General features: G+C 29.3%; 2 protein-coding genes across 3 annotated transcripts in view; one reads left to right on the plus strand and one right to left on the minus strand.

The window, feature by feature from the left end:
* Positions 1-11,457, minus strand: part of LOC117178029 — a 46,574-nt gene that overhangs the window by 21,186 nt on the left and 13,931 nt on the right. Inside the window, exon 2 of one of the 2 annotated variants that reach the window (XR_004467789.1) lies at positions 97-546. The exons of the other annotated variant lie outside the window; for it this stretch is intronic. The gene's annotated coding sequence lies outside the window, so the exon portion shown is untranslated. Of the gene's footprint in view, positions 1-96; positions 547-11,457 lie in introns of those variants that run through there. 2 annotated transcript variants of the gene reach the window in all.
* The window catches only part of LOC117178028, a 13,702-nt gene continuing 2,652 nt past the window's right edge, over positions 408-11,457 (plus strand). Inside the window, exons 1-2 of the mRNA XM_033369226.1 lie at positions 408-580; positions 4,232-9,404. Coding sequence (XP_033225117.1) covers positions 4,335-9,389 — 5,055 coding nt within the window. The 5' untranslated portion in view covers positions 408-580; positions 4,232-4,334 and the 3' untranslated portion in view covers positions 9,390-9,404. The remainder of the gene's footprint in view (positions 581-4,231; positions 9,405-11,457) is intronic.

The raw sequence follows: 11,457 nt of genomic DNA on the forward strand, positions 1-11,457 counted from the left end.
CGCCAGTCAGCAGCGAACCTTACGACTAGAAAAGGAATCCACCAATCAAAGAATAATTCTTTATATTATTCAGTGGATCCGAAAGGTAGGACGTAACAATTATCAAATTAAAATAGACAATTTTTTAAACTGCACATCAATATCAGAAATAAGGTAAAATTGTGATTTATTGAGAGAAAAAAAAATAATACAAAATCCTTGGTTAATGAAATATAAGTTCAGCTTTTGAATTTAAAGAAAATATGCTACTTTTACAAAATATACGCATTATTATTTTATTTGAACTTTAAATTATAAAGTAGGTAATTTCTGATATGCATGTGCCATTTATAATGATTATTTATTTTCATTTCAATAATTGTTCATTAAACCCGGTTTGATTCGTGCGCCAACAGTGACCAATGAGTGTGATTGTGATTCAAACGTAAAGTGAAAGCGTGAAAAACTACTTATTGTGATTGATATTTCATGCAATGGAAAACTGTGCGTTCACCTTATAGTTCATTTGGCTCTTTCCTGTTTCTGACAGAAATGACTGAACATAACCTAGAAATAAGGAAAAACGATTGTCTCAACAAAGGTAAGGACTTGTTTTATTTTCAATTTTATTGTTTTGAATGTATCCAGATCACGAGTTTAAACTAATTGATGATAAAATACAGATAATATCATGACTGGTGCTAATCTAAAGTTACAAAAAATTAAAAGTTCCATCTAGTTATTTTGTGCTGCATTTTTGGCGTCGTTGAAATATCTTGCAAAAAGTTGTAGTAGTTGTGGTAGTATTAAGTTAATAAATTATTAAAAGTTTAATTTGTTGCATAAAAAGTTAAATATCTTCAGAAATAATTGGTGAATATGAAAATTTCTTAAAAAATGGCACTGGAGCTTCATTTAGTAAATTTATCATGTAATTTTGAGATGAATCGGTTTAATATTGTTGGCTATCGGTCGGCTGTAATGCAAAAAAATCTAATTTTGGGCATAAAATTGTAATATTTTTAGAAATAATGTATAACAATTTTCCGAAAAATAAAAACTCAATTCTTTGTGAAATTTTTAGGCCAATCAGTTGAATATCGTAGGCCACATGTGGACTGAATCGCTAAAAATTATACATTTTTCCTGGTCAGAATCTGCGATGTCATAATACATTTTTGCATTTATGTGGCGTGAAAATAAGAATTTTGGTTGGAGTCAATATTGTATTTAAAATTAATTTAGGAATTTTTTTGGTAACAAAAATCAACATCGATTATATAAATATAATAATATAAATTATTTTATTTAGAATGTCAAGAATGTTAAAAATGCTGATATTTCCATGTTCCCGAAAATTGTTTTCCCTGAAACTAAAGTAATTGCTTTGGTAATTTTTTATTAGAATTTCGTATAGAAATTTTAGATTATATACCTTTATTCGATCAAATTAAATATGAATTAAAGAGATTCATTATTTCTTTAAACTTAAGGACTTTCAGCACTTTGTAAATGTCTCTATAAGTTTCTCGATTAAAAAGGTTTTGTTACCCTTATTGTAATGACTGTTTCTTCCAGGAAAGAATATCTTATTCATCAGAAAATTAGAAATTAAAAAAAAATTCTAGTTTTGTCGATAAGATAATATAATTCTGTTTTAGGCCTTTATCCAATTTTTTTGGTGCCGATTTCAAGTATTTGATTTAATTTATTCATTTGTATTCTTTTTATTATTTATTATATTCATTTATTTCATTATAATATTTAAGATCATCTGCTTACGAGTCTTTGTAAATATTACATTTTTATTTAATTCTCACCTCGCAATAATTTCACTGTGATTATTAACTCTGCGAAGAAAAATATTTACATCTTTGTTTTTGAATCTATGTAATTCAAATAAATATGATTAGGAAACCATTTTTTTTTAGTAATTGTTATAATTGTATATCACAGGGTGACCACTGGACCGGGAAACAGAGAATTTTTTGAGACCGGAAATTTTACAAATTCTTAGATTACAACAGTTTTTAAAATAATTAGTTGAATTGATCTTTTTTTCAATTATGATATCATTTAGTTTACAATGCGTTATTCAAAAATCTTTGACTAAAATTTTTTCATTTTGATTTTCATTTTTAAACGTATATTTTTAATTTAAAGAATTTTAAAGTGTAGTCTTGAAAACTTACACAATTAAAAATTAAAAGCATTTGAAGTTGAAAGTTTTTAAAATAAAAAATAGTATTATTTTATCAACTGTAAATATATATAAATTAATCAATAATTTGTGGAATGGATCTGTACTTTAAGTATTAAAAACTGCATAATAATTTATTTGATTAATCGATTCTAAATTCGTTCAAAGTTTAAAAATTTCCGGATTGTTACTGTTTCAATTCGAAATTGTTAGTCATTAAAAAAATATAAAGGTGCGATTAAAACTATTTTAATCTTAAAAATAACTTAATAATATATTCGTAATTAAAGGCTTTTATTAAATTAAAAAAATGGTTTCAGTCCAAATGATTCACTGTTTAATTCATTTAATTTGAAATTTTTCTATTAGGAAAAGAGAATAATTATTTAATATTTAGCGATATGTGACTGTTAATTTAATACGAGTAAACTGCAGCCAATTATTTAAAAGTAAAAATTTTGTAAGCGTAATTGGTGAATTTTTATGTAAAAATAATAATTGAACACTTATTATTTGTTGAAATTTTTTCAGCAATTTTAAGAGATAGTTAAAAGTTTTAAAAATATTCAAAATTAATTTAAAATTTCATATGATGCTAAGTAATTTAAACGAAGTGTGTGGACATGTTTTTTAGAATTTCTAAACATATTTTAAAATTAATAGAATTTTTTCTACAATTTTTAGAAAATCCTGCACATTTTTTTAAGAATCCTTAAAATCTTCCAGGGTCTTTGTTGACAATAATTCTGGAAATCTCTAAATTTTTTTTAATATTGTGTTTAAATCATTTTTTAAACTGAAAAATCATTTTCAGTTTTCCTAGGAATATTAAAAAAATGTTTTTATTTTTTGGAGTCTTTCAAAATTCTTAAAAGGCTTCTAAATGTTTTGTTTGAAATCTGCAAAAATCTACATTTTGTTTTAAATTAGGTTTTGGCTATTTAATATAATTTCAAGTTCTAAATTAATTTTGAATCCTTTTAAAACTTCTAAATATCTTTTAAAAGTACTCTAATTTTTTCTGCAAGTAATAAGTGTTTAATTGATATTTATAAATCCAAATTTGAAGGAAAATTTGTTTAAATTCACACGATTTTCTAGAAGTTGTAGGACAAATTCAATTAATTTCAAAAGTTATGTAGAAGTTCTGAAAGAATTTCAAAAATAATTTTAAATTTGAAAAAATTTAAAACAACTTATAGATTTCTCAAGATTTGGAAATAAAATTTTTAAGTTTTTCAAGGATGCTTAAAGTGTTTGAAATGAAAATAATTTAACTTTTAATTTAAGAACTTTTAAGTTAAAAAAAATTAAATTAAAATTTTTTTAATGTTTCTAGTCTAAAATAGCTTAATAATATAATTTTAAAAGTTTTAAAAGTTCATTGATTGATTCTTTAATTTAGAATACTGAAAATTTTATCGTGGATTTATATTTTTGGAAATTAATCGAAATTTTTGAACTCTATAATTGATTAATGTTAAAAAAATTTGAATTGTTCAGTTTATCTGCATTTAATTTAAAATGGTTACATTGAAAAGTGTTAGTACCTTCCAGCTAATACGTGTAAGTTATTGAGCATTTGAATACAAAATGTTTGGTGGTTCGGAGCCCACCTTAAACTATAGGTCCCCCTTCCACCACCAAGTAAGTGTGTGGGGGTGTGTGTAAAGGAATAGAGAAGAAGGTGCAAGAAAAATGTAAACCCTCAGGGGACACATTAGAAGCTTCCATTCCAGAATACAACATTTTTGAATTGAAAAACTTTTAAACTTCAACTTTGAAAGTTTAAAATTCAAGAGTTCCACTTTGAATACTTTAATTAGTTATTTATTCCTTTAAATAGAATTTAAAAATTGTATTGACCGGGAAAAATATTTTCGAACCGGGAAATGACCGGGAATTTTTTTCCTCGATTAAAACGGTCACCCTGATATCAATAAATGGTAACAATTTTAATAATTTGTATAACTAGAATTTTCATTTTTTAATCAGTTTTAATTTCCAAAATATTTCATCGTAGAAACATTTAAAAAAATGTATCATTTTCAGATTTCAATAATCTTCAATTATAATCGATAAAAGAACGAACAAAGTCCACGCAGTGAAGCGGAATGTAATCATTTCCAAAGTAAAAGACCATACATCCATAATCATGTCGCTAAAGACTAGAGTCAAGAAAGAAAATGCATTAAGAAAAGATGTAACTAAAATTAAAAGAACTCATGATGTCGTTCTTCCTTTTTATCCAAATGAATGTTTTGTCTGCAAAAGCACTAATCAATTAAAGATATGTGGTCGATGTAACATGGTATCCTACTGTAGCTCAGATCATCAAAAAGAGCACTGGCCTCGTCACAAAGACATTTGTAATGTAATATCGTCTATCCTAACTGAAAAAGGAGTCTCTCACGTCTACGAAAATCTGCGCGGTATTGATTCATCAAAATGGAGACAAGCGAAGATAAACCTGATGAGTCTAATAGCCAAGAAGTTGTCTCGACCAATTACAGTCGAAGATTCAGATATAGTTGCATTTCCAAGAGTTTGTTTCGCCTGCTACGATGCCATACAAGAAAACTTACGAAATTGTCCTGCTTGTCCGTTCGCAAGCTTTTGTGAAGAACACCGAAGCAGTTCCCTCCACGACGAAGATTGCATAAAAATAAGAGAGTTCCAGGTTCAAGAAGTTTCCAGAATGAAGAATTTGGATGTGAAACTTGAGCATGCAACCTTCAAGAGAATCGTAGAAGGGACGCCATTTTGTGAAAATCTACAGCCACCTAGTTCAATAACAGAATATTTCGAAGATTACATTAAACTGCCTCTTAAACTCTACAAAGAACTCAAAATCCATATCTCGTATTATTTGTCTGCACCACTATCGATATTCAGCGCTATTCAAAAAATGAATCTAGAGATTGGCTCTGCATTGGTTTTGCATCTGATAGATTCACCCCTTTCTCTTAATGATTCAAAGCCCTGGGAAATTCTTCTACATTTACTGCCAAAGATACAGAACTTAAAGATTGTACTTGTTAACTCAGAGTTTCGTCCTGGTTGTACATCTAAAACAACGGAAATTGCCCTGTGCAAAGATTGCAAATTTCGGAATAAGACACTGGTTGTTGATGTCAACGTATCTACATACGGAGATTACAAGAATTACCGATATTACCAGCAGCCGGATATCCTCGTGAACTTTGATGTAACAATTACGTGTGGGCGCGTTGAGTCAAATAAAGGAGTAGCATCGGATTTGGATTGGAAAAAACTGAGTTGTCCCATTGTATTTTTATCTTCGTCAGAAATTGAAGCGTCATCAATAGAATCAACGTTTCAGTCTGATTCCGAGTTTTCTCAGGTGTATTACAATGGACGGAACAATTTCCAATCTTTGAAATTTTCCCGAAACCTCAAAAGCTTATGCGCAGATCTGAAAAATCAATTTATAATCGTTTTCAAAAGACTGCCAAAAATGAATGTTTCGAAAAATTGCTTCTATCCTAGTGTTTGTCCAGTGTGTTCCTCTAAAGCTCTAATAGTGTGTGAATTTTGCAAGATGATATTCTACTGCGGATTTGAGCATCTTAAAGAACATCAGAGTCTACACAAGGATTTCTGTGATGCCGTTCAAAGACTGCTGACTGAAACTGGAGCTTCAAATCCTTTCGATAATCTCGAAAAAGGTGATCCAGAGTCTTGGTTAAGAGCGAAGATTGATCTGATGTACAAAGTGCAGCTCAAACTAGGAAAAGAGCGACAGCTTACGAAGTGCGAAGAACAAATGTTCCTGTATACCAAAACCTGCTTAATTTGCCACAGTGGTGATCTGAGTAATTTGACGACTTGTGAATGTGGGATTAGTCTTTGCGAAAAACACACAGATAACTTGAGGCATCAACAACTTTGCAGAGATTTATTGCTGTCTTTTAAACTGTCGACGACTATGATCCGAGCAGATCTAGATGTTTTAGTGAAACCTTTTATTCGCGAAAGAACTGATATTCTTCCTTCTTCGATGGATAGCTTCATAGATTCGTGTTTGAGTCTGAATAAGGAAGCATCACAAGGAAAAAATAAACCCAATACCCCTGATATTCAGAAGATTATGCTTTCCGACCTCCTCTCCAGGCCTCTGACTTTTCTTTATGCTTTGCAAAAACTAAATTTGAAAGTAGAGAAAACAATGGTCGTTCATGTAATATGTGCAATGGATACTGACTATTCCGAGACACATTACTGGGATTTCGCTTTATACTGGCTGAGGACACTGAGAACCTTGAAAATGATTTTCATTGGACCGAAAATGTGTCCAGTGAACGGGGATGATGTTTCGAGGACGTTCAAATATATGAAGAGTCGCTCTTACTTTGGAAGACTTGGAGTGGAGATCAAGCAAGAAAGATACGACGAATATTTTCAGGATCCTTCTTTCGAAAAGCCTGATATTATTTTGGGATATGATCTAGACCTACAAGAAATGTATGGAATTTCTAACAATTCCAAGTGCCCTTGGAAGGAGACAATCATAACTTTGGCGAAACTGGAAGTACCATTCGTGCTGACTGCAGGAACAAAAGAGCAAGCCCTTAAAGATCACGAAAAGATATGCTCGGTTTTAGGAAAATCTATTAATTTTGCCCTTTCCGAGCGAAATCCATTCGCAAGTTTATTTCCTAGGAGACACGTCTTATTTCAGAGTTTACGTCACTCGAATGATTATATCATTATCTACACTAATTGGAGTAAAAATTTAATTAAGAGGCCTAGATTAAAAAGTTCTGGGGGAGACACGAAACTAGCTGCTAGCGCAAAGTTTGAGTCCAATAAAAGCAGAACTGGAGGAACGATTGAGAAAAATCCTGTAGGAGAATCTAAACGAAGAGAGAATTTGGAATCTAGTTTGAAACAACCTGCCAGTAAGAAAATCAAAACTGATACAGGATTTGAAATAAAACCCTCTCAATTTAAAACTATTCCACGCGATACAAATCCACTTAATCCAACTGGCCCAAAAAATATTGGATGTAAGGTAAAACCAAGAGAAGGTTTAGAATTTAATTTGAAAGCAGAGGAAACTGATAAACTATGCGACGAAATAGAGTGGCAGTTCGTTAAGAGATCACCTAAGAAGGAAAGGATGCAAAAAAAAGATTTGCTTGATCTTGTGAAAAGTGGTCAGGAAAAGAAAAAAGTCCATCGAATAGTTGCACGTACATCGAAAATATCTCAAGTTGATAAACTTAAAAACGAAACAAAACTATCTGATGCGAAGAATTTTGAAAGGAATCAAAATAAGGCAAAACTAGCTAACGGAAAAAAACAAGGAGTAAGAAACCGGAAGGAAACGAGACTGGTCAGTGTGAAAAATCCTGGTCCCGTACGAACACTTCTACAAAATGCGCGATATAAATCGAAATTGGAGTCACCCAAGTTACAAAAAATGGTAATATCTGGTATGAAAAAACTTTCGGAGTCTGCAAAGAAACCAATCAAGGAAAAAGTGAACAAGAAGGAATTATCTAGTATTGAAAAAATTGGAGAGGAAAATAGACGCTTTCTGGGAAAGTTTGCAACTAAACTGAATCCATTTAAGGTAAAAAATATTAAGTGCGAAACAAAACCAGACAATTCGAAAAATGGTCAAACAAATCAGGATAAAACAAAACTAGCTGCTGCTGAAAATTACAGATGTGAAATCGCGAATTTAAAAACGAAACAAACTGATAAGGAAGCTGTGGGATGCGAAATAATATTTAGAGAAAATTTTGAGTCTGCACCAAAAGCAGCAGTGACTGATCAGGAAATCAAACAGGCTGCCGTTGAAAAAGTTGAATCGAAAATGAAATCCTCACAGATGAAAGATATGGGACTCAAGATGCAAAAAACGATGTCAAATCTTTTTGATAAAACAGAAAATCAGTTGCAAAATAGGATATTTTCTGCTACTGTAAATATCGGATTTGAAAATGAGGAATACGAGCATGAAAGAGTTGAATACAAACCTAAATCTGTTTTGGTTGTCGATTACAAATCCGAAATGAACTCAGTGGTTAAGAGAATGGAATCAAAGACGAATCTAGATTACCAATTAGAAATCAATTATTTTGAAATTAAAAGAACAGCTGACAAGGAAACTTTTGGATTTCAAACAAGACGAACAGGAAATTTGGAACTGAAATCAAACACTGATGTGGAATCGAATTCTCTCAAAAATCCTAATAAGAAGGAAAACTTGCTGCGGAATGAACTATCTGATGTAGGAAAAATAGGACATGAGACGGAGAATCTTGAAAATGATAAATTTAATCTTAAATTAGAAAAGAAGTTTATAGAGACTAATTTCAACTTATCCAGCAGTCTCGATTCTACTCTTAGAATGGACATTTCAAACGCTCAAACAAAACTAAATGGGAAGGAAAATCTTGAATGCGAAGCGAAACTAACAGAAAATTTGGAATCGAAATCAAAACTTATAACTAAAGAATCAGATAAGGAGAAATGTGTTGACGACAGAAAACTATCTCAAACTGAAATCAGTTTCAACAAAACATTTACCATTCATAAATTCGAATCTAGTTTGAGCATTGAAGTGGCAAATAGTGAATCCCAACTAGTAGGATTGAAAACTGGATGTGTAGCAAGAATAACTGAAATTTGTCGAAGCTTATTTATACTTTTTATGCTAATCTGCATTTGGATTTTGATGCATCTGAAATTAAAATATGAAGATTTTATTGATTATTTTATGAATCAGAAGCAAGAAACTGCTGTTGAAAATTTCGATTTTGAAATTGATGAAAGTGTTGCAAGTGTCGAGTCTACCGTAAACTTGAACAACACTCAGAATTCTAGTTCTGGGGAGTTTGAAGTGGCACCACTCAATTTTCAAAATGGTGATTTTGGAAACAAATTAGGAGACAGTGTGGAATGTGAAGAGCAGGTTCGTGCAAAAAAGAGTTCAAACTTCAAGGCCAAGTCCAGATCTTTTAATAGAAAGTTGCCCGAGGAGAAATTCTTCTGCAGAGAGACACATGAATTGTTGATGGAAAAGTTACTTTTTGAAGAGAAAATGAATCATTTTGCGAATGAAAAACTGTATCTGCGACAAGAATGTGAACGGGTTGAACAAGAAAATGTCCTGATAAATGATATTAGACTTCAAATAAACGAGGGAATTACCGCAGAATTCCAAGATGAAGATTAATTTTTTTTCGTTTAGGTAAGTTTCATGAAGAATTATTTTATTGCAACTGAATTTATACAAAAGTTATACAAAAAAAAGTTATTCGACAGTTTTCAATTACAGAGAAGCTACAAAATCCCAATTTCGAAATTTCCTAACTTTACCCTGACATCTAAATTTTTGTTAGGTATAAAACAACCTTACTTTTTCTCAATATATTTCAAACACTTTTAGTGAAACCAGTCATAAAGAATTTTATAATGTGTCATCCACAAATTATGTAAGACCTGCGTAAAACACATGAATTTTTAACAAAATACATACATTTTTAACGATATACTGGAATTTTCAGCTTGAAAAAATAAATTTTAAATAAAAAAAAGTTCAAAATCTTCAATAAAGAATGAATTCCTAACACAACATGTAATAGTTAGTATTTCCACCAAAAAGTAATTTTATTTACTATAAAAAAATTGCATTAAACCAAAATATTCAAATTTTCAACAAATTAGTTAAATCCTCAACCAAAGGAGTCTAATTTTTAAACAAAAAAGAGGAATTTTTAACAAAAGGGCTTAATTTTTAACCAAGAAAATGCCTTCAGTCAATAAAGAAAAAAAAGTAATGCAATATGTTGAAATTTCGATCCGAAATACGAATTTCCTACAGAACATTTGAATTTAAAATCTGAAAATATAAATTTTTGAGAAAAAAGTTGATTTTTCATCTCGAAGACATGAATTTTGTACCAAAATTATTTAATTTTCGATACAAAAAATACGATTTTTCGACCAAATAAATAAATTTTTTAACTAAAGAATGTACATTTTTAGTTAAATTTTAAGTTAAAGAAATAAATTTTAAATAAAATGATGAATCATGAACCAACAAAATGAATTTTTAAGTAAATAGTTGAAATACCATCCCAAAAGATGGAATTTATACCAAAAAAGACAAATTTTTAACAAAATATGTAAATTTTCACGTAAAAACATACATTTGAAACTGAAAACAGAATATTGAAATTTTTAGTTCGAAAATTAAATTTTTTGCCGTAAATAACAAACGAATTTTCAACAAAAAAGTTGCATTTTCAACCAAAGAATTGATTTTTTTACCGAAAAATAAAATAGTTAAATTTGTAGCAAAAAGAAAAAAATTCAAATAAAAGAAATTTTTAACGATAGTTAAATTTTGAACCAAAAAGATTACTTTTTAACAAAATACTTGAATTTTTAACAAATATTTAATTTTTAAAGAATCTTTTAACATAATAGTTAAATTTTCAACCAAAGACATAAATTTGCAACCAAAGAAATACATTTTTAACAAAATAAGATGAATTAGTCAACAGGAAGATTCATGTTCAACCACAAAAGACGAATTCTCAACAAAATGCAGGAGCTTTGAGCCAAAGTAGTTCAATTATCAACTGAAGGTGATATATTTTCAACCAAACATAGAATAGTTCAATTTTCAGTTAAAAATGAATTTCAAAAAGAAAAATTTCAAAAAAAAAACGTTAGGTAAAAAATAATTGTCACAAAAAATAAAATAAATTTCTAATGAAATAGATTTCCAATCAAACATAAAAATTTTCAACCAAGAAGATTAAATTTCTATCAAAATAGATACATTTTCTACCAAAAATTTCCGAGAAAAAAATTATTTGCAATCAAAGAAATAAATTTTTCACGAAAAGATCAGTTTTCAACAAAAAAGATTAATTTTATACTAAAAACGATTAATTAATAATAAAATGCGTGAACTTTCTACCAAATATTTGAAATTTTAACAGAATTATCAACCTCGTAGTTATATTTTCAAAAAAATAATCGAGTTTTTTAACCAAAAATATGAGTTAGTCATCAAGAAGATGAAATTAAAAATTCATTAATTAATTATATTATTTGAATTAAATAAAAAATTACAAAAGGTGAATTCTCAACACAATGCAGGAAGTTTAAACTAAATAATTGAATTTTTAACTTAAAGCGATAAATTTTTAACCAAATATGGCATCGTTAAATTTCCCGTTACAATTTTTATTTAAAGCCAATTTAATCATTTTCAACATAATTTTAATAAT

Source organism: Belonocnema kinseyi, chromosome 8, assembly GCF_010883055.1.
Source record: "Belonocnema kinseyi isolate 2016_QV_RU_SX_M_011 chromosome 8, B_treatae_v1, whole genome shotgun sequence".
Classification (NCBI taxonomy): Eukaryota; Metazoa; Arthropoda; class Insecta; order Hymenoptera; family Cynipidae; genus Belonocnema; species Belonocnema kinseyi.